At 34.1% G+C, this 23,901-nt stretch overlaps 4 protein-coding genes across 5 annotated transcripts; 2 read left to right on the top strand and 2 right to left on the bottom strand.

Annotated features, from left to right (window-relative positions):
• Positions 1-1,930: 1,930 nt before the first annotated feature.
• Positions 1,931-2,475, top strand: LOC124911138. Its single transcript, XM_047451585.1, has 2 exons — positions 1,931-2,118; positions 2,166-2,475. The coding sequence occupies exons 1-2, from the start codon at positions 1,931-1,933 to the stop codon at positions 2,473-2,475; spliced, it is 498 nt and encodes a 165-aa protein (XP_047307541.1).
• A 3,856-nt stretch (positions 2,476-6,331) lies between these two features.
• On the top strand, positions 6,332-6,941 carry LOC124911129 (pistil-specific extensin-like protein). The gene is made up of 2 exons (XM_047451573.1): positions 6,332-6,509; positions 6,598-6,941. Exons 1-2 carry the CDS (start codon positions 6,332-6,334, stop codon positions 6,939-6,941), a joined length of 522 nt encoding a protein of 173 aa, XP_047307529.1.
• A 193-nt stretch (positions 6,942-7,134) lies between these two features.
• LOC124920167 (protein RGF1 INDUCIBLE TRANSCRIPTION FACTOR 1-like) lies at positions 7,135-8,554 on the bottom strand. The gene is made up of 3 exons (XM_047460588.1): positions 8,156-8,554; positions 7,840-8,073; positions 7,135-7,768 (listed from the first exon to the last, which is right to left on the bottom strand). Exons 1-3 carry the CDS (start codon positions 8,354-8,356, stop codon positions 7,508-7,510), a joined length of 696 nt encoding a protein of 231 aa, XP_047316544.1. The 5' UTR covers positions 8,357-8,554; the 3' UTR covers positions 7,135-7,507.
• LOC124920168 (dnaJ homolog subfamily C member 28-like) lies at positions 8,199-11,188 on the bottom strand. 2 transcript variants are annotated; one of them, XM_047460590.1, is made up of 4 exons: positions 10,910-11,188; positions 10,312-10,648; positions 9,999-10,120; positions 8,199-8,335 (listed from the first exon to the last, which is right to left on the bottom strand). In XM_047460590.1, exons 1-3 carry the CDS (start codon positions 11,161-11,163, stop codon positions 10,019-10,021), a joined length of 693 nt encoding a protein of 230 aa, XP_047316546.1. In that variant the 5' UTR covers positions 11,164-11,188; the 3' UTR covers positions 8,199-8,335; positions 9,999-10,018. The 2 variants fall into 2 exon arrangements, with proteins under 2 accessions (XP_047316546.1, XP_047316545.1); XM_047460589.1 differs by lacking the exon at positions 8,199-8,335 and having other exon boundaries at positions 9,763-10,120.
• Positions 11,189-23,901: the final 12,713 nt, after the last annotated feature.

Raw genomic sequence — 23,901 nt, 5'->3', positions numbered from 1 at the left:
TTTGATGAAAAATAATGAGGCCCGTCCAATTGGATCAACTCCATTCCCTGAAGTGAATGTGACATCATATAATTATAGAGGGCAACATCGTGGTAATGGTTGCGGTCATTTTTCATGTCATTCCAGCAAAAATAACCGTGGACGTGGTGGTGGTCATATGATAAAGGGGAAGAACAATACAGAAATACATAATAATAAAAGGGATCAAATCAATAAGACTGTGGAAAACAAATGATATCGTTGCGGTATGAATGTTCATTGATCGCGTAACTGTCGTACGCCAAAACATTTTATCGATCTTTATCAAGCATCGATAAAAGAAAAAGGGTCCGTCGACACCAACTTTGTTTTATGTATGAATGATCATTGGTCGCGTGCCTGTCGTACGCCAAAATATTTTATCGATCTTTATCAAGCATCGTTAAAAGGGAAAAGGTCCATTGAGACCAACTTTGATTTCAATAATGAAAAAATGATAATGGAGACCAACTTGGCTTTGGCTTCCGGTGATGATAAAATAACTTTTGGTCTCGATGATTTCTCCCAGTTGGATGTAGCCGACTTTCTTGTCGAGCATGAAAATTAGAATGGGATCATTTGATATTTTGTATTTTCTTAATAAAAATTTTGAAAAAAAAAATTAAAATTAAAATTAAAAAATAATAAAAAATAATAATAAATAATAATAATAAATATAAATAAAAGCAATATTAATTAATACCTCATCTATATTTAGTTTGACGATGTTTTTGTATTATTATTATTATTTTTGGTTCGTTATTAATTATTAATATTATATTTAATGAAAAAAATGAAGATTCTTAGAAGTAAACACGTGATGAATGAAAAATGCAGTTTTTTCGTATACCGTGCATCAACCCATACCATTTTGAAAAGCAAAAATTTTTTTATTTCTTTAGCGATGAAAGAGACATGTAAATATAATATCAGGTAGTTCAAAAATTATTGAAGGCTCCGGAAGAGCAAATATTATATTACCTAAAGGAACAAACATTTGTATTGATAATGCATTGTATTCGTCCAAATCTCGAAGAAACTTGTTGAGTTTTAAAGATATCCGCAGAAATGGATATCACATTGAGACTACAAATGAAAACAATAAAGAATATTTATCTATCACAAGTATAATCTCGAGTAAAAAATATTATTTAGAAAAATTACCTGCAGTTTCCTCTTGATTATATCTCACAAACATAAGTGTTGGCGAAGTACATGTAGTTACAAACCAAAAGTTTGTCGGTCAAAATAATTTTATTACATGGCATGATAGATTGGGACATCCTAGAACTATTATGATACGAAGAATAATTAATCATTTATGTGGGCATTCACTAAAAAACCAAAAGATTTTTCTACCCAATAAATTTTTTTGTGCTGCTTGTTCACAAGGGAAGTTAATAATAAGGTCATCGTCATCTAAAATTAGGACTAAACCCTTGAAATTTCTTGAAAGAATACAAGGTGACATATGTGGGCCTATTCATACACCATGTGGACCGTTCAGATATTTTATGGTATTAATTAACGCATCAACAAGATGGTCACATGTGTGTTTATTATCAACTCGTAATCAAGCATTTGCAAGATTGTTTGCTCAAATTATCAAATTACGAGTTCACTTCCCGGACTATTTAATTAAATCTATTCGTTTTGATAATGTTGGAGAATTTACCTCCCAAACTTTTAATAGTTATTTTATGTCAATTGGGATAAGTGTGAACATCTAGTAGCACATGTTCAGACACAAAATGGCTTTGCAGAGTCATTGATAAAACGTCTTCAACTAACTGCAAAACCGTTGCTTATGAAAACGAAACTTTTGATACAAGCTTGGGGACATGCTATTTTACATGCAGCAACATTAATTCGTATCAGACTTACACATTATAATGAGGTCTCCTCTTTAGAAATGGTTTATGGTCATGAACCAAATATTTCCCATCTAAGAATTTTTGAATGTGCGGTATATGTGTCAATTGCTCTACCACAACGCACAAAGATGAAACCTCAAAGAAGATTGGAGATATATATTGGATATGAATCACCATCTATAATTAAATATCTTGAGCCATTGACGGGAGACTCATTCACGGCACAGTTTGCCGACTGTCAATTTAATGAAATGATATTTCCAATATTGAAAGGGAAAATAAGCAGTTGGAAAAGGAAATAATCTGGCGTGAGTTATCATTAGCTCACTACGATCCTCGTACAAAGCAATCTGAACTTGAAGTTCAGAAAATCATTCATTTGCAAAATTTAGCAAATCAATTGCCAGATGCGTTTACTGATCCTAAAAAGGTTACGAAATCTTATATTCCAGTTGCAAATGCTCCAATTAGGATTCATGTCCCTGAAGGACAACCTACTACTGCTAACGAGCCTAAAATGCAAGTGAAATGTGGTAGATCAGTCGGTCCAAAGATAAAAATCCTCGAAAAAGAAAAGAAGTAATGGCTCAAACTGAAGAAAAAATTACTATAGAAGAGTATTCAGTCATTGAAAAAATGATTCCAGAACAATCACAGGTACCTGAAAATGAAGAGATCTCTATAAACTATGTTTTGACTAGAAAAAGATGGAATCGATATGAAATTGATGTTGATGAAAATTTTGCATATGCTATAGAATGCGATATTGTTAAAGAAAATGAGGATCATGAACCAAAGTCTATAGAAGAATGCAGACGGAGAAATGATTGGTCAAACTGGAAAGATGCGATTAAAGCTGAATTAAAATCACTCGCAAATAATAAAGTTTTTGGACCTATCGTTCGTACCCTTGAAGGTATTAAACCGATCGGTTATAAATGGGTATTTATAAGAAAAAGAAATGAGAAAATTGAAATTGTCAGATATAAGGCACGACTTGTTGTCCAGGGATTCTTGCAGTGACTTGATATTGATTATGAGAAAACAAATTCTCTTGTGGTGGATGCAACAACATTTAGATATCTAATAAGTTTATCAATACATGAGAAATTGCAGATGAGATTAATGGATGTTGTTACGGCATATTTATATGGCTCCCTTGATAACAACATATACATGAAACTCCCTGAAAGATTTAAAATGTCAGAAGCATTTAATTCAGATCGTCGAGACCTTTACTCGGTTAAATTATGCAGATCTCTATATGGATTGAAACAATCTGGACATATGTGGTATAAACTTCTTAGTGAATATTTATTAAAGAATGGATTTCAAAATGATCCAATATGTTCATGTGTGTTTATTAAGAGATCTGGATCACAATTTGTAATAATTGCAATTTATGTGGACGATTTGAATATTATTGGAACTACTGATGAACAATCTGAAACAATTAGTTATCTTAAGAAAAAATTTGAGATGAAAGATGTGGGAAAAACAAAGTTATGTCTTGGCTTACAAGTTGAGCATTTAGATAATAGAATTCTTGTCCATCAATCTGCTTATACATCAAGAGTACTAAAAATATTTTTATGGATAAAGCGCATCCCCTGAGTAGTCCAATGATCGTGAGATCGCTTGATGTAAATAAAGATCCATTTCGAACTCGTATGTGTGATGAAGAACTAATTGGTCCTAAAGTACCATATCTTAGTGCTATTGGAGCACTAATGTATCTGGCTACTCATACTAGACCTGATATATCGTTTGCAGTAAATTTATTAGCGAGATATAGTTCTTCACCAACAATGAGACATTGGAATGGAGTTAAGCATATTTTCCGATACCTTCAAGGAACTATGGACATGGGATTATATTATACATATATATGTGAAGCCGAATTGATTGGGTACGCAGATGCATGGTATTTATCTGATTCTCATAATGGTAGGTCTCAAACGAGTTACGTATTCACATATGGTGGTACAACTATATCTTGAAGATCTATGAAACAATCAATTACTGCCACATCTTCTGATTCAGATATGAGTGGTGATATTGACACAATGAGATCAACTTCAGGGTATTTGTTTACTTTTGGAGGAGGAGCTATATCATGGCAGTCTCGTCTACAGAAATGTGTTACTTTGTCTATTATAGAAGCTGAATATATTGTCATTACTGAATGTTGTAAGGAAATGAGATGAATGAAAGAATTGTTGAAAGAAATAGGCATTACACAAGACATGTTTGTGGTGTTTAGTGACTCACAAAATGCTATACATGTAAGCAAGAATCCAAGTTTCCATTCACGTTCAAAACATATCCAAAGAAGATACCATTGGATCCGTGAAGTGCTCGAGAAGAATGAGTTATATTTGGAGAAAATGTATACAGATGAGAACGGGTCAAATATGATGACAAATGGCTTGTCAAGAGGCAAGCATGAGATATGTTGTGTCAAAGCTGGAATGGTTCTGGCAGGAGCGTCACAATGATGAATGTTTATAGCAACATTCTCTCATGGCTCAGAAGGAAGAGAATTGTTGAGGTGTTCCTTGCCACTGCGGGCGGGTTTTAAATTCCGGATAAACGGGTCAGTGTTTTCTGTTATGAAAACGGGTTAGAGTATAAATACTTTTTTTGGTATTTTTCTCATAACATACAGTAAGTTGAGAGAGAGTGAATTACAGATCTAGAGTTTTCTGGTTTCCTTCTTCTTCTTGTTCTTTGGCTGATCCAGAGAGAAAAATTAGGGGAGTTTTTGATTGTGGAGTAGTTCAATCATTCATAGTGTAATCACTTCTTTCATTTGAGAGCAGGGCATGTAAGTTTCTACTATTGACATTTGTTTGATTTAGTGAAACTTATCCCTCTCGTGGACGTAGGTCGATTTTGACTGAACCACGTATATTGTGTTGTCGTTTATTGTTTTGTGCTATTTCAGTTCTTGGTAAATCTGTTGTTCGTCATAGATGATTTGGAAACTGATTTGTTACAGGTTTGATTTCTAAGAAGATCCATAGTTTTGCTGTTGCAAAACCCAACAGTATTCACATATGGTGGTACAACTATATCTTGAAGATCTATGAAACAATCAATTACTGATTTACTGCCACATCTTCAAACCATTCCGAGATCATCGCTATTCATGAGGCAAGTCGAGAATGTGTATGATTGAGATCAATCATTCATCATATTCGAGAGTCATGTGGCTTATCTGTAAACAAGAATTCTCCAACAATTTTATATGAGGATAATGCAGCTTGCATTGCACAATTAAAGGGAGAATATATTAAAGGCGATAGAACAAAACACATATCACCAAAATTCTTTTTCACTCATGATCTCCAAAAGAAAGGTAATATTGATGTTCATCAAATTCGTTCATCGGATAATCTAGTAGATCTATTTACAAAAGCATTGTCTACTACGACCTTTGAAAAACTACGGTATAATATTGGCATGCAGAGACTCAAAGGTTTAAAGTGATGTAGCAAAATGAGGATTTTATGTACTGCACTCTTTTCCCTTAATCATGGTTTTATCCCAGTGGAATTTCCTTATAAGATTTTTAATGAGGTAGTATACTAATGGCATCAAGGGGGAGTATAATGCAATATATTTAATAGATGTCATTATGTAAGACTCTTAGTTTTCGTATTCCACCATTATGAAGACTTTTGGTTTCTATGTATATAGTCCTATAAATATGACACATAAGAATATTGTAATTGCATCCCTTTGATAAACAATAATACAGTGTCTCGTTGTTATCTCTCTTGTTCTTTATCTTGTATGTTTATAACAATTTTTTTTAATGATAGTTGTTTAAAATAATTAAGATATACTTATTTAATGTTTAAAAAAAATATTTATCTTCTCTTATTTTTAATAAAACATTATTTTTTGTTATTAGATATTGATTTGTTTGAGTATTTAATATTTTAAAATTATTGTTATGAAAGCATTTTTTTTTTTTTTTGGTATTTGATAATTTATAACTATAAATATATGAATTATTTTATTTTATTATTTATATTTAAAATTCTTGTTGGGATCGGAGCAGTGTTAATAAATTCGGGCGTGTTGATAAGGTGATTTTCCGAACTGAACCGTCCCATTTCTATCCATACTCGTATATTTGACAGGCCGTGATGCCGGCCTTAGGGTAAGACAAGTTAGTCAACAATCTAAGGTCATTGTCTCCAACAGCCCAAAAAAATAATTGTACTACCAAGCGTTTGAATATTAGACCACCATATATTATTAATATATATGAGAAGCAACACTTAATATTACTTGCTAGCACGTAAACAGTAGTGGCACACCACTACACTTAAAAATATATATATATATTTATAGTTAATTACATTTCTTTCTGACTATATATATGGTTTTACAAATTTCCTCCTCTTGATTTGTGTAAAGAGAAAAACATGACAAAGATTATGATGACGGCTGCTTGGATGGTGATGTTGGGTTGCACCATGATCAGTTTGTGTCAAGCCAGCTTCTATCAAGAGGCCGAGGTTCTTCACGTCACCGGAAAAGTACTTTGTCAAGACTGCACCCAAAGCTACAATGAATGGGCTAAGGGCGGTAAACCCATCAAAGGTAATATAATATACCAATTCCTTTTTCTTCCTATATATAGTCTACATATTTATAATCATCTATGGACTGGAGTTTTGGTTTTAATTAGGCGCGAAAGTATCTATAACTTGCATGGACGATAGAAGCAGAGTGATATACTACGGAAGCGATGCGACCGATGGAGTTGGGGCCTACGATCTAACACTCAACAAGTTCGTCAATGGAAAGAAGTTAAACCTCAAAAACTGCTTCGCCAGGCTCGTTTCTTCGTCAGACGAAGTTTGTAACATTCCAACCGACTTCAACGGAGGGAAATCTGGCATCAAACTTGGGCGACCTTCAGCTGTCTACAGGGGAAGCGTGAAGCATGTTCTTAAACCTTTCTATTACACAACTCCCATGTGCGATGAGCCCGACACTACCCATGGAAAAGATGATCACGAGGACTCTTAATTTTGTTTCCCTACTTATTATTATTGTCATTTCTGGTTTTATTTGATCATTTGTCAACAATATTCTAATTCTGAATGTGGTATTAACATAATGTTAAAAGATTTAAAAGGTGGTTGGTGTATGTATCATTTGTGCACAACAGGGCCATGTGGGATGTGGGCACAAGTTCAACAATATTAACACTAAATAAATCAACAAAAGGACCTTCTCAATGGACATTAATTCCTTGTAATTATCAAGGATATTTATTATTGCCCTAACATTGTCCTTAATGTTTACAACTATAACCTAAAAAATAAAAAGATTAATTCAACACCCGGGGCACCGTTCCACAAGAAAATAAACTACAAATACTCCGAGTAAACCACTTCGCCACCACAGCCCAAACTCAAAAGGTACCCCGAAGATATTTAGAATCTATTAGAATGTGATTTTCCGACATGGGACATTAGGGTTTTTGAATGAAAGGGAGTTTTTTATTTATTTTTGACTTGAACACATTGCATATATGTTGAGTTGATAAGTGTTCATTGCAAATGATTATTTTTCATGTTAAGTAATAAAGTTTAAATGGGACAACCAAAAGGGGCTCTATGAGGGGTACCTTTTCTTCTCTTTGTGGTAGAAGAAGGGAGTGGAGTCTCATGTGTGGAAGAAGGAGGGTACACCATTTCTTGTCGTGAACCTTCACTCCATTCCTCTCTCTCTCCTCTTCTTGATTGTGACATTCTCTTCTTTGTCATTCTTCTTCTATTACTATGAACTTCATTGATCTGATCAGTACTACTGGTAACACTTGCATTTCCATTCTTTTTCATTCCCACAACCTTGGAACAAGAATCATAGATAAGAAGATTAAAACCCAGAAAAAAAAAACATTGAAAAATCGAATCTTTACCTTACAACCGAGTGAACAGAATGTAAAAGTGTCCAAGAGGCTCCTTCCGCAAACATTACAAGCATAGTTGTTATAGTTATGTACTGATGAAATTGGTTGTGTCTTTGGTTGAGGTCTCTCGTTTAGAAACAATACTCTTGCACTGTTGATTACATAGCTCTGAACACCATTTATGTCTAATACTTTCTGAATCTCTGAAACTCTCACCACATCATGGTATGATGATCTTCTTATCTGTGATTATCATGGTATATATGATATGAGATCACTTTAATTAACGGTTATCAACTTATCATAAAAGAAAGAAAAACAAGACCTGAATGACTTGATGATCCTTGTGGTTGGATGTTCGGCAATTTGAACAGAATGAACCGTCATTGCATTCCAAACAATACATGTTTTTCTCGCTCCGGCAACTGTTGCCGTGGTTCTGACAGATTGAGAAGAAGGATGTCTTTAGTAACGGTTCTAGCCATGGAGGGACCAACATTGTGCCCTGAGACAGAATCAGAAACATCAATTACTCATTTCTTCTACTAGAGATGTTACCATTGTTGACAAACTTTGATTTGCTTTAATGGGTACAGTGGATATGTTTCGATTAACTGTTTACATTCCCTTGAATTTAATGGCGGAGAATTTGCAGATGGAAGTTTACATACAGAGACAGAGAGAGAGAGAGAGGTTAAGGGGGAAGGGGTGGGGGAATTTGACTAAACAAACAAGACCCATGAGGACTATTAAAGCTTTTCTATAACCATGATCAACGGCCTAAAGTTAGTGTCAATCTGAAACTATTGTCAATCGTTGGATCTATCTTCTTGGCTTTCTCTGCGTAAGCCTGATGCATTAATCATTTGTTTTTTTTCAAATATAAGCTAATGGATATGGATGTTATTTGAAAAACCAAATTCCAGAAAAATACAAACTTCTCTTGTTTTTTATTTGAGTAAGCTTAAAATTTGACGAAATTACTCTAATTTAAGGTTTGCAAAAATGATTTTTTCGGCCTGTTTAAAAACAAAAATATCTCTTCGCGTCACATGACGTATGCAATGCGTGACGCGATAATGTTTGCAAAAATGATCTCGTATGACGCGAAGGTATGGGTTGCGTGACGCGATATCATTTTTACAAACATTATTGCGTGACGCGAGGTCATTTTTACAAACATTATCAGGTCATCTCTTCACGTCACGAGATGCACGTCATTTTTACAAACATTATCAGGTCATCTCTTCGCGTAGCGAATAAATTTCGTCCGAAATTATTATTTTTGTAAACTTTATCAGGGATCATTTTTCAAAATGATATTATTAGGTCATTTTGTCAAATTTCCCCTTAAGCCTGCCCACAAGTTCACTAAAAAAATCCTAAAAATCTTCAATTTTGATTAGACTAATATTAAAGAATTGATAATTATGACCCACCAGTGAGCTCAAATTGACAATGGATCATATGAGTAGAACAAGGTTCAATTTTCTAAGAACACTCTAATTAAAAGATGTTTGTGCTAGTCAAATTAGGAGGATCCCCTTTTACGGTTTCCTTATTTATTTATTCTTAAACATGATCATTTTGCCGCTCCCAATAAAGGGAATGGGCAGAACACGAGGAAACCCGTAACAGGGGATCCTTATGAGTCAAATCGGGGGTTAAAATAAAGTCACACACAAACAAAAATTATGATTACAAAATACTTTAACATTTACAAATAAAGCTTAGAATATTCGATATTCATTATGTAACATGTTCAAAATTTGGAAAGGAAATTTTAACATTTAAAATATATATATTATATATAGTAGATAACTTATCCAAGACCCATTTATTTCAATGGAGGAGCTAACAGATATAAAAGTGAATGAAACATGGGATGGAACTATACATTATGTCTTCACAAACTTTAGGACACATGACATGTGGGGAAAGATAATGTTTAATTATCTATTTAGTATAGAGACATGACATGCCCATATTTCGTTCAAAGAAACATCCTGAAAACCGGGAGTAGTACAAAAGCGACGAACAAAACATTTATCAGCAAGTAAAACAAATCACATGCGATTGAGCACAAACCAAATCAACCTATAAACAATGACACAAAAGACCCAACATCCATTACTATTGCATTCTAATATTTCCAAATGAAACCAAACCTGGTTCAAAGACAGGTCAATCATTCTTGTTTTTTCTCGTTGTTTAAACGATCAATCTCTTTCTCCCATTTAAATCCAAGCATTTGACGACCAAATGGAACAATGAGATTGTATCTCAACACCTGCAATTATCAAAAGTAAAAAACAAGATGAGCTTGATACAAGTTGATGAAAAAATCGAGACTTTGATGCAAGTTGGATAAGTAAAATAAGCAAAAATGAACTTCTATCCAAATTCATAACATATGTGCTTTGCAGGTACACAAGTTACTATCTGCCTAACTGTAGAGCACAAGAAAAGCCATTTACTGACCTTATCATTGATCCCACTTAGCTGCAATTTCAGAGCCTCTGAACACTCTATCAATTTCTCGCTATTGCCGACTCCACTATCCTTATGATCAATTGCTCTCTTCAAGAACAATCTCCATTCATCAATGTTGCTCCTTATCTCCTTGTTTAACTCAACCCATTCCGGAGCACAATTATTCCGATGAAGGATTCTGTATAAAGTATCTTCAGCTGGATCAGCATGAGGATTAGTACTTAGATCTTGCGGTTTGCCTTTTCCTGATAAATTCTCAAACTGACCTTCTTCCATAGAATGATATATCCTTTGTTCAACAATGTTCATTATATCAGTTTCAGACCTGTGAAAATAATCCAGACACAAGACTAATTATATAAAACAAGATTCATCTGTACTCTCTTAAGCAATAGATTCTTTGATTATCTAATCGAATGGATATCTCAGTTTCTATCTACTATCCAGCTCAAGACCTAGCAAAGGCAATATCTACAAAACTTCAGCCCTAAATCCTAAGCTAATTTCCAAACCATTACGAGCTCCAATTCGAATTTTCATCTATTAGGTCTTTCCTTGGAAATAAACAGTGAGGAGAGAGGAGTACCTAACGTTGTTTCGTTGGCCGCGAAGCTCTGGCGGGAGTTTACGGTCGTTGACTAAGTCAATGACGGAAGATAGACGATCAGTTACCTTCTTACTGACCTTGGATGGATTTTCCGATGAAGACGAAGGAGGCGGTGAGGATGATGAAGACGACGAGGAACAACGGCGACTGGGAGCTCCATAGATTACAACGCCGGTCCTTTTGGTGAATGAATACACGGTTGCACTTACCCGCCATAAACGGTTGGCCGCCATGGGTGGGTGAGTACGAGCGAGAGATAGACCGTTTCTGTTAGCCGGTTCGACTGCTGCTCGGAGATGATTTACTGGGAAGATGTTTGACGTGGCACAGTGTGGACCGTCAGTTAAAGGTAGATGATTACAAATTAACTTATTTTTGTTTTTTCAAAAAAAAAATAATTAGAAAGATAAGGAGATCTTCCCAATAAAACTTGTGAAAATGACTACTTCTCATGTGTTAGGACGAAAATATCTTGACGGTACGTTATTCGTGCGACAACACTCTCAACGAATACAAAACCCTAATTCGTTGAAGTCTCACGATGGCGATCGCGTCTCGCGAGACGACACACTCGACGAATTAGGGTTTCGTCGCGTCACACGAAGGAGTATTTTCGTCCGAATGGTCATTTTTACAAGATTTATGGACGCTGGCCATTTTCCCAAATAAAAGCATCATTACAGTCCTTTCATCAAATTTCCCAATTAAAACAAACTAACATTAAAAAGGGGATGAACTAGCCAACAAAAATATAACAAAAGCTTGAAGTGTTCAGTGATAGGTGAACATAGTCATTTTCTTGAATATATCTGTTTTTTTAAATATTTTTTATATTTCTCTTTTCTACATAAATAATACAAATAATAGACATGTCAAATTCGTGACATTATTTTTGTTTCCAACTCCGTTGCCTATATAACAATTTCATTAAAAGTTAGAAAAGAAAACTAATTTGTATCTAAGACGTGGATAGCCAACCATTATTATATTTTGCATCATTGAGAGGGATATTTCAATCTTATTATCCATATATTGATATAGAATAAGTATGCTTGATTTATTTTTTTACATTTCTCAAAAAGCTTAACAAAGTTAATTTCACTCCATAACAAAATTAACTTTTAATGGTGACATACAAAAATAAGTGAGAAAATAATATTCCCAAGTGTTGGAAGAATATATCAAAAAGAAATTATGTGATTTATGACCAAATATGTTAGGAAGCAAGTAAGCAACTATATGGTTCTCACTAGTAGGGAAATTTGATGAAATGGCCCCCATAACAGGGGAAATTCCAAAAAGGGCCCCCGCCTACTAAAGTTGGCAAAAAGGGCCCTTTTGTCCTGCGAAATGTCTGAAATACCCTTTCGGCGCCAGTTTTTACGCTCATAGACGCGAATTACCAATCACGCGATTTAATCTAAATCGCGTGAGTTCATCACCGCGATTTAGATGAAACGCGTGATTCGTAATTCGCGTTTTTCAATGTACGCGATTTACCATGCACGCGATTTAATCTAAATCGCGGTGATGAACTCACGCGATTTAGATTAAATCGCGTCTTTAGTCTTATATATAATTTTCCGGCCCTAATTTAAAACAAAACCTCCCCGATTCTCCCTCCCACTCCGACTGCGGCCGACTTTCCATTCCCACATCCATCAAGATCATCGTTCCTCAACATCAGCGTTCCTCAACATCATTGTTCCTCAACATCATCGTTCCTCAACATCATCGAGATCCTTCCAACATCATCGTTCTTCAACATCATCAGGTCAGTTTAGGGCTTAAGGTTTAGACTTAGGTTTTGATGTATATTTACCGTTTATATTCATGGATATGGATGTATTTAGGGTTAAAGGATTGGTTTTGATGTATATTATGCCGTTTCCTATGTATATCGAAGTATTTAGGTTTAGGGTTAGGTTTTGATGTATATTTACCGTTTATATTCATGGATATTGGTGTATTTAGGGGTAAAGGTTTGGTTTTGATGTATATTATGCCGTTTCCTATGTATATCGAAGTATTTAGGTTTAGGGTTAGGTTTTGATGTATATTTACCGTTTATATTCATGGATATTGGTGTATTTAGGGGTAAAGGTTTGGTTTTGATGTATATTATGCTGTTTATAATGGATATTGATGTATTTAGGTTTAGGGTTAGGTTTTGATGTATATTTTGCCATTTATATTGATAGATATTATAGTATTTATGTTTAGGGTTAGGTTTCGATGTATATTCTGCCATTTATATTCATGGATATTGTTGTATTTAGGGTTTAAGGTTTGGTTTTCCTATATATACTGATTGATTGTTGATTTTCAATTACATGAATATTGTATGGTTAGCTATTGATGTATATTCTGTTGTTTATAATGATGGATATTGTAGTATTTAGATCAGGAGCTGCCGTTGTGGTTTTCTCAGTTCGTTCAACAAAATGGTATGTATTAAAATGGTTGTTAATAAAATTGTTTTCTCAGTTCGTTCAACTCTTTTCTTTTATAATATGCAGGCAACAAACACTGTTATGACCTTATGTCCCAATCAATTATCACCTGAAAATAATGTATGTTCTATTCTCTCTACTATGTCCATATTAACTAGTTTTGTATGTAATAACCATTATATTATTGTTTTACACAGTTGTTGATAGTTGAATTTGCTCGCACTTTTGGTGCAAGGGTGTCTCCGAAGTGGAGAGAAGATGTAACCCATGTTATTGCTTACACTGATCCCAATGGTGCATGCGGCCGAACTCAAAAAGTATTGAAGGCAATTCTGAACGGGAAATGGGTCCTTAATATTGATTGTGAGTCTCTGTTAACACGATTATTTTCATACATATGTCTGTTAAATTAATTTAAAAATTGTTTTGTTTAGGGATAAAATCATCATTGAAAACCCAAAACTGTGTTGATGAGGAACCTTATGAGGTTAAACATGATAATCATGGAGCCCAAGGTGGTCCTAGAAAAGGCAGACTTCTGTTGTTGAATAATGTGAGTTTGGTCTTATTCCTCCTATCTCTACTTTTTCTTATTTTGCATGATAACTGAAATTATCTTCTTTGTTGGTTTTTCAGCGGTCGAAACTGTTCGACGGTTACATTTTTATATTTATAGGTAATTTCAACACACTTTACAAACAGGATCTCATTGAGTTAATAGTTGCTGGAGGTGGTAGTATTAAAGAATCGGATAATCCAGATTATCCATTTGCTGAGCCAAGGGATGCGAAAACTATAATAGTATATTTCGAGATAGACAGCAGGTATCGACCAATTGAAAAGGATTTTGATGTTCTCCTCGACAATTGGCTTTTTGAGACAGCGGCTGCTATGTCACGCATATTGGATGAACATGTTGTTCCTCATACAAAGTTGCTTCAATCTGTTGCTGCTTGTGATTTGCAGCATTTGCTTACTTAATTTGAAGTTGTTTAGACTTAACGTTCTTCTATTTATGATTTATTTATGATATTTATGGTTTATAACAATACTTAATTTGGATATTTATGATTTATGGTGGTTTATATTACTGAATATTCTTCTATTTATGGTTTATTACTTATGTTAACAATAGCATAACTTATCCTCATAACTCACGCGTATTGTGTATAATCAAACAACAAGGAACAAGGAACAATGTTGTTATTCGCCACATAACTCAAACAACAAGGAACAAGGTTGAAAGGTTGTTATTCACGCATATTCGCCACATAACTCAAACAACAAGGAACAATGTTGTTATTCACGTGTTTCATCTAAAACGCGTGAATAAACTCACGCGATTTAGATGAAACGCGTGAATGCATTTCATCTAAAACGCGTGAATAAACTCACGCGATTTAGATGAAACGCGTGAATGCATTTCACGTTAAAACGCGTGAGTTTATTCACGTGTTTTAAATGAAACACGTGAATAACAATTCACGTCTTTCATCGTATATATTATTTTTGTGCCCTAATTTATAACAAAACCCCGAATCCTTAATTTCCCCTTCTCTCTTCTCTCGCTTTCGCCACTCCGACTCGACCCTCCCCTGAAGAACTCGACCACGAGCAGCAGCAGCGGACGACTACGACGACACCACGTTACCCTGAAGAACTCGACCACGAGCAGCAGCAGCTTACCCACTACTCTTCGTTCTCAAAATGGGTATGTTTATTTAATATTGAGTTATTGTCTTATCGAGGAGCAGCAACTTTGTTTTAGTTCTTAGAGTTATTGTCTTATCGAGGAGCAGCAGCTTTGTTTTATTTACCCTGAAGTCTTATTGAGTTATTGTCTTGGAATTTGCTGATCAGTATGTTGTTTAAGTTCCACAGTTCTTATAGTTACAGGACCTTTTTGTTTAAGTTTCACAGTTCTTGAGTTATCTTGTTATTCTAGTATTAAGGTTTAGGGTTTGCATGCTGGCATAGTGTAGCTGATTTCACTCAATACTATCTTGTTATTCTAGTATTGAGGTAGAGTTTACTGGTATGTTTCGTGGAGATACAATGTTCCAAGAATTAACCACAAGTTTGCTTCAATGGACCTATTGGATAGGGAGCTATTATCCCATTAGATTCATTGAAGCAAACTTATGGTAAAAAGTTGTGGCATTGGATTTCCTGAAACTCTACGAGCAAACTCTCCTCGGTTATGGTAATGTTGTTAAACTTTTTTCAATTCTTGTGATGTTGTTGAACTGTTTTCAATTGCAGCTCAAGTACCTGTACTTCTTTACTTTGATGGAGAGTGGAAAACTACGGACGATCTTACTCATTTTTCTGCAAAGTCAAACAGCGGTATGATTGTTCCCCAAAATTCTACTTATGCCCAATTAGTTGATCAAATTTATTCTGCTACCGATGTTGACAAATCTAGATATGATTTATTGCTTCAAGCCAAGTATAATGCTCCTGGCATGATTGCCAAATTTTCTTATATAACTGATATAAAAAAAGATATGGATGTGGAGTTCTTTTTACATGAAGCAGTTTCAGTCCACAACCACACTCCATTGTGTGTATCCTTAGTAGAGAAGTCACTACCAACTCAAGAAAGTGTAGCGGTTCCAGAAATTGATGACCCCGACGTCTTCCCGATGCAGCGTGAGGTTTTCTTTGAAAATGACATTGAAGATGAACATTTGCGTCTGAATGTGGGGGATGATGCTGATGATGATTGGGTTCCTATTACCCAACCTAGTAGTTCTGATTGGGTTCCTAGTACCAATCCAAATCCAAGCGGTTCTTGGGTTCCTAGTACACAACAAAACAATGTTGTTGTTCGTACTCAACCAAGCTGCAGTGAATGGGTTGCTAGTAACATACCAAGTAGTGAAAATCCTTTACATGAGGCAGTAAGTACCGGAATCGGATTGGAAGTCAGTTCTTTGTTTGAGAATAAAAAAGAACTTCAGCTGAGGTTATATAAATATGCCATGACTAATCATTTTGAATTCAAAGTGTTGAAGTCAAAAAAAGAACTTTGGGTTGTGAAATGTTTGGATAAGAATTGCAAGTGGAGACTGCGTGCTGTCAGAGTAAATTCCTCGGAAATGTTTGAGATTCGTAAATTCGTAAAAGATCATACCTGTTCAATTGTGACGAGGCAAGAGAATCAAAGGCCAGCACCAGCATGGGTGTTTGGGGAATGCATGAATAGCAAGTACATGGACCATCACCATGACCACATGCCCAAGAAAATAATGGAAGACATACAGACCACTTATGGAATAAAGTTGTCTTATAATAAGGCTTGGCGGTCTAGAGAAAAGGCCCTAATGGCGGTGCGAGGAACTGTAGAAGATTCTTACGGTAAATTGCCATCATACCTGTACATGTTGGAGAAGAACAATCCGGGTACCATAACAGACATCCAGACGGATGAGCACGGTCATTTCAGGTATATGTTCATGTCCTTAGGCTGCTCAATTAGGGGTTTCAAAAACTGTTGTCGTCCAGTATTGTGCGTCGATGCCAGTTTTCTTAAGCACAAGGTTGGAGGTCAGCTATTGGTGGCGATAGCATTAGATGCGAATGAACAACTCTATCCTGTTGCATTCGGCGTTGATTCTGAAAATAACAACTCCTGGACTTATTTCATGCAAAAACTTAGAGATGCAATTGGATTGGTTGATGATCTCGTGTTTGTATCTGATAGACACCCAAGCATCGCCAATGCCTTGTGTGTTGTTTTTCCAGAAGCTGACCACGGTGCGTGCACATATCACATCAAGATGAATATTATGGCCAAATTCAAAACCGATCACTGCCACGCCGAGTTTGGTTTGGCTTCTCAAGCATACACAATCTTGAAGTTTAATCAGCATTTTGACAAGATCAATGCTAAGGACCCTCGTATTGCTATGTATTTGGCAGATATTGGGTTTGAGAGATGGAGTCGTGCATTTTTTCCGGGTAAACGATACAATCAAATGACAAGCAATTACGCTGAGAGCTTCAATAGTCAAAGTATGGAAGCTAGAAAGTATCCCATATCAATCTTAGCTGATTATTTAAGATTCACATTACAAGATTGGTTTAACAGTCGAAGAGAAAAAGCTTCCAATCACAATGAACGTTTATCTTTTTATTATAAAAAGTTCTTACGTGATCAAGCTGAGAAGGCCAGATTATATAACGTTCATCCACTTAACCGTTTCGAGTTTTATGTCCATGACGGTGAATCTGATTATAAATTTGACTTGAGAGGAATGAGTTGTAGTTGTAGGGTATTTGATGTATCTGGTCTTCCTTGCACTCATGCCCTGGCTGCTTCCCGTACCCATAGATTGGATGCCTATGAGTTCTGCTCAAGGTTTACTTTAGATTATTTGCTATTGAATTTATCTAACTAACTTTATTTCTCACATGTTCAATTGTTATGTTTCAGGTATTACTCAAGTGAAATGTGGGTCAATGCTTATGCGGAAACAATATATCCAGTTTGTCATGAAGAGTATTGGGATATTCCAGAACATATCAAGCAACGAGTGTGCCTTAAACCACCTGTTAAGGTTAAGAAAGGGCGACCTCAAACAAAGCGTAGGTCATCCCAAGGTGAAATTCGTAAGGTGTCGAGAAGATGTAGCTCATGTGGTGGTCAGGGTCACAACAGGGCAACATGCAAATCAGTAATGCCTGCACCCTCTACTGCAAGAGCTGCAAGAGCATCATCATCTCAGCCGCCATCATCTCAGCCACAAACATGAATATTGTCTGTGCAATTTTGAATATTGTATACTGATTATTGTTGTTGGTTTTCGAATATTGTATGCTGATTGATTGTTGTTGGTTTTCGAATATTGTATGCTGATTGAAAGTTGTATACAGATATTTCCATACAGGTTGGCCATACAGTGAGTGACTCACGCATATATATTGCACAATGCTAATTCACGTGTATTGTAATATAATTCACGTGTATTGTAATATAATTCACGTGTATTGTAATATTACAATACGCGTGAGTCATATTGTAATACACATGAGTTATGAATCACGCGTATTACAATACACGTGAATTATATTACAACCACGTGAATTATATTGGGATATTCCAGAACATAATACACGTAATACACGTGTTTATATAATTCACGTGAATTATATTACAATACACGTGAATTTTATGATACCTATTACAACCACGTGAATTATATAAACACGTGAATTTTATGATACCTATTACCACGTGAATTATATGATACCTATTACCACGTGAATTATATTACAATACACGTGAAATAATTCAGTGTTTACAAAACAATATACAACAATAATTCAGTGTTTACAAAACATGTTACAACAATAATTCAGTGTTTACAAAACAATATACAACAATAATTCAGTGTTTACAAACAACTTCATGGCTCTAAAATCTGGTGGTACAACCTGACTGCCCACTTTTCTCTATATACTTGCATATTCTTTGATATGCAATTTTCTAGACCAAGTTTAGCAGTCAGGTACTCTAAATACATTAATACAAAAACGCCACAGTCCCCACTCCATTCTGCTTTTGGTACTTCAGGGTGTGGGATTCTCTGAAATCTAAAAGTTTCATTTATCATGTTAGGATACCTGGCCATTTCAACTTCAGACATTGCTTTATGAAGGAAGGGCGGCAACATCTCACAAATGGCTTTCATGTATTTTCCGAATTCTTCATCTTTGAAAATTGTCTGATCGCAATCATAAACATCAATTCTCCATTCTTGCAATCGAATAACACACAGTACCCAGTGTACGTTGTTGAGGTTGAGGGGGAAGTAAATAACATCAACACTGCTCCAACCGGGCATATGTTTATCTTCTCTACCCCAGTAGTAGTGGTAAATGACTTGATCGAAAGTATGGCCTTCTGGTTTTTCTGGATCAACCGAGTCAGCAACAAAATTGTCATAGTATGAAGTAATCAAAGGGCTAAACTGGCAATCTAAGATGGTGAAATCCGTCGGGTACGACTTAGAGTAGGCGAATGCTCTTGCTCTTAGCAGACAAATTGCTGCATTCATCTCCACATCAGTTAGCCACTTATGTAACCTCAGAATTGTAGTGAAGAACTTAAGGTCTCCAGCACCATCAGGGAGTTGAACCTCTTTAAATGTAGCCCCTTTCGCAAATTCTTTCTTGAACTCTTTCCTCAGTTGCTCATTACAAGTCGACATAGGATCGACAACAATCGTCTTCTTTCTTGGCCGAGGGGCAGCAACTTTGTTATTGTCTTATCGAGGAGCAGCAACTTTGTTTTAGTTCTAAAGACATTAGCATATGTTGTGTCATTTCTTAGATCAACAACTCATCCTGTCTCATTGGCATTCTATTAAACGTAAAGCAGTAAAGCAGAATAAGAACAGACGAAAATTAAGCAGTAAAGCAACAAAACAGATAAACCCTAAGCCTGCACAGTCAAAGAAAACACAGAAATACCATTTCTTCACAAGAACATAACAAACACGTAAATGCCATTTCTTAAACGAGAAATGAATGAATAAGCGTGAAATGCATGCATGCAGAATAAGAACATTGATACAATACTCGTCATATACACACTAAAAGCATTTACACACATAAACGAAACCAGAACCAAACCCTAAACCCTAAATACATCAATATAAATTAATATAGACGGCATAATACACTTCTAAACCCTAACCCTAACACTGAAAGCCCTAAACTCACCGGAATATGTCGAATAGACGGCGGAAAAAGACGATGATGTCGAATAGAGTGGAAAGTCGATGATGTTGGACGAGGAACGATGTTGAGGAACGATGATCTTGATCTATGTTGAAGGGTATTTGGAAGTTGAGAAGACTGGTTTTGGAAGTCGGAGTGGGAGGGAGAATCGGGGAGGTTTTGTTTTAAATTAGGGCCGGAAAATTATATATAAGACTAAAGACGCGATTTACCATGGACGCGATTTAATCTAAATCGCGTGAGTTCATCACCGCGATTTAGATTAAATCGCGTGCATGGTAAATCGCGTACATTGAAAAACGCGAATTACGAATCACGCGTTTCATCTAAATCGCGGTGATGAACTCACGCGATTTAGATTAAATCGCGTGATTGGTAATTCGCGTCTATGAGCGTAAAAACTGGCGCCGAAGGGGTATTTCAGACATTTCGCAGGGCAAAAGGGCTCTTTTTGCCAACTTTAGTAGGCGGGGGCCCTTTTTGGAATTTCCCCTGTTATGGGGGCCATTTCATCAAATTTCCCCACTAGTAATAGGATAGGGGTGTAATCTAAACGGATCAAACGGTTAAACCATATGGGTCCAAATTGAAAATGACAATTTTTTAAATAATTGTACAAAACCAGACAATTTTTTAAATAATTGTACAAAACCAACAATTCCATTTGTCCCAATCCTAAACGGAAAAAAATATTTTTAGTGTTAAAACTGCCCATGAACTCCCATGAGAATGAGAATGGTTGGGCCAAGGATCCGCCTAATAATAATAATATTTATTTATTTATTTATTGTTAAAAATAAAAATATTTACATAATCCAATTTATATGTAATTTATTTATTATTTAAAAAAAAAAATTTAATATATTTATATTATTTAGCAATAATTTTTGAGGAATAAATAAAATAATTAAACATAATGAATGATATCTTCAATTCAACGTTAACGACAGTTGATTGTACATTCGAGTTATATAAATCCATATAAACAAAAACATTTACACAATTAACTAAAGATAAAATAGTAACAACAAAAAAATAAATTTCATATCACTCAATCATATAATAGATAATATAAAAACAAGTTTAATTATTTAAAAATTAATTAAATTGCATCATTATAAAAGATAAATTAGAGACATTATCTTAAATTGCACGTCAAGTATTTAAAATTAAATTATTTCATTCAACTTATTTAACAATTATTTCCTGGCATTGATCTAAATGTCTAATTTAATACTTAAAATTCATTATTTAACCTAGAATATTTAATTATAACTTTAGATAGATCTTGTTTTATTCACAAATACCGAGAATAAGTGAATGTTTCAAAGTGATGTAACATCGAGACAAACTAGAGCTGCATTTACTATGCATTGCACCAATAATTATTTGTAATTATTCAATTTTGAGTGATTAATTAAGTAATGAATATATATATTTGAGCATAATCAAAATTGCATTTAAAATAGTGGGTTTCTAAATATATAATATATTAATTCATAGTTGGGATAATTAAGTTTTATTAATTGTTAATTGATGAAACCAATTAAAGGATATAATTACAATGAAACAAATTAGCTGTGCCGATAAGGCAAATGTGCGTCATTGGTTGTATCTAGAAGTTGTCTTTGGCAGTTTCCTCATCTTGTTGTTTGGATCTATGTCAATTCCTTTTTTATTATTTATTTTTTATTTTGCTAATTCAACATTACCCATCAATCATTTTTTTTAATCAAAAGGCAGTTTAAGATAATAAAAAAAAAAATCTTCATTTTTTATTTTTTTTAATTATGGAGAGCATGTCTCAATTTAACTCAAAACGCTTATAGATTAAATTCAACTCATAGCGCCAACAACAAGATGTGGATATTCCCCAGGCCTCCATGAGATCCTGGGTCGAGCCCGTCAGACGATAAATTCTGCGTCTGTTTTAATGGTTAAGTGTGTTTGCGGACTATGTGCTTAACCTGCGGGGATTAATCGCACTCTATAGGAACAGAGGAACCAGTGTTTTAAAAAATAAAAAATTGAACCCTAGTTATTTCCAATTCTTGATTTGTTTGTTAAGACATGAAAAAGCTCATACACTTTGAAAAAGTACATAAACATTACAATATTTCTAAAATTGAACATTTTTTTTTTTATCTTAAAGAAGTCTATATGTGTGCTTGTTATTAAACCACTGCAATATTTAGTTTAAGCTTTATAAATGAAATTAGAGTGAAGTTGAGTTAAAAAAAACAATTAATATATATAAATATATAATTAATGTATATATCAAAACATTATCTCATGAAAATTAATATTTAAAAAAAATCAAATAAATAAATATATATATATATATATATATATTATATATATATATATATTTTCAAACTCATGTCCAACTCTGGATATAATAATAATTAACCAAATTTGAATTTAAATGGTATTAAATTAACATATTTCAATTTTTATTTACTTAAGTCAAATATCATGAGTGAATTATAGCTTTCTAGTTCGGATAAGTTAGATTTAATGAAAATTACTAATATGTAGATTGTCATTTTCTTCCTCCCAACTATTATTTACACATAAAGATTAGTAAGTCATTATTAAAAAAAGGACTTTTGAAGATGGTAAATATTTAAAATTAAACGAAGTCTTCTTTGTTATGAATTCAAGTACACTTCGATAGTTAAGTATTAACTTAATAAATTAACATAAAAAAAATCATCATTTAGGTGGAAAAAAAAAATCAAGAGGGTTAGTTTTTTTTAAGAAGGTTGGGTTATTCTTTTTATTTGGAGTACGACTAATTACTGCGTGTTAAATATCTAGATCGCAAATATACTTAGCCAATTTATCAAGCGAGTAAGTTCTTACCTTTTGACATAATCAAACCCAGATATTAAAAAGGTTAGAGATATCTTAACTCTTATTACCGCTAAACTAGAAAAGGAGATCGAAAATAAAATTTAAGTTTTTTTTATCGGAACACTATTGGCTTGTTTGATGTTTGGTTATTGGGATAAAACCCAATTTTTATCCCAAAATCTAAACATCTTATCAACAATCTAATCATCAATTTTATTCATTTAAATACCAAAATTACTCCCCTCTCTCTAAGCCACCTTTTTAGTTCTCTCTCTAATCCACAATTCTTTCACATTCACTATACCCTCTCAACTCAGGGATAAAATAGTCTTAAAATTTTAAAAACAATTTTTTTTCTTCTAATTTTTATCAAATAAGGATTTTTAGGAGAAAACTCAGATAAAACCAAAAAACTCATTTCCTCAAACAAGCCTAATTAGTGTTAGCCTCGTTTGATGAAAAGGTTTTTGGGATAAAACCAGTTTTTATCCCAAAACTCAAACATCTTATCAACCATCAAATCAAATAATTTTATCATTTAAATACCAAAATTACCCTCTAATTTTTATTCTCTCTCTAAACCATCATTTTCTCACCTACACCATAAAGTCAAAGGGTAAATTAATTTTCAAATTTTAAAACAAGTTTTTTTATACATTTTATCAATTTTTTTTTTTTTTTTTAATAAAATCCAGATAAAACTAAAAAAACACTTTCCTTAAATAAGGCCTTATTATATAAACAGATAACAATTTTTTTTTTAATAAAAGTTTATAAAATAAATAAATAAGAGAGATTATGAAATTAGGTCCCAATTATCTATCCAAATATCGACTGCCAAACAGAGCCTAAAACGTGATAATCAAGCACACATACAAAGTTGAAATCGTCTACAACAATGCGCTGACACCGCAG

The sequence above is a fragment of the Impatiens glandulifera genome, chromosome 1 (genome assembly GCF_907164915.1).
Source record: "Impatiens glandulifera chromosome 1, dImpGla2.1, whole genome shotgun sequence".
In the NCBI taxonomy this organism is placed as follows: domain Eukaryota; kingdom Viridiplantae; phylum Streptophyta; class Magnoliopsida; order Ericales; family Balsaminaceae; genus Impatiens; species Impatiens glandulifera.
The sequence above is the reverse complement of the archived record's forward strand: the minus strand, read 5'-3'. Positions and strand labels throughout refer to the sequence as shown.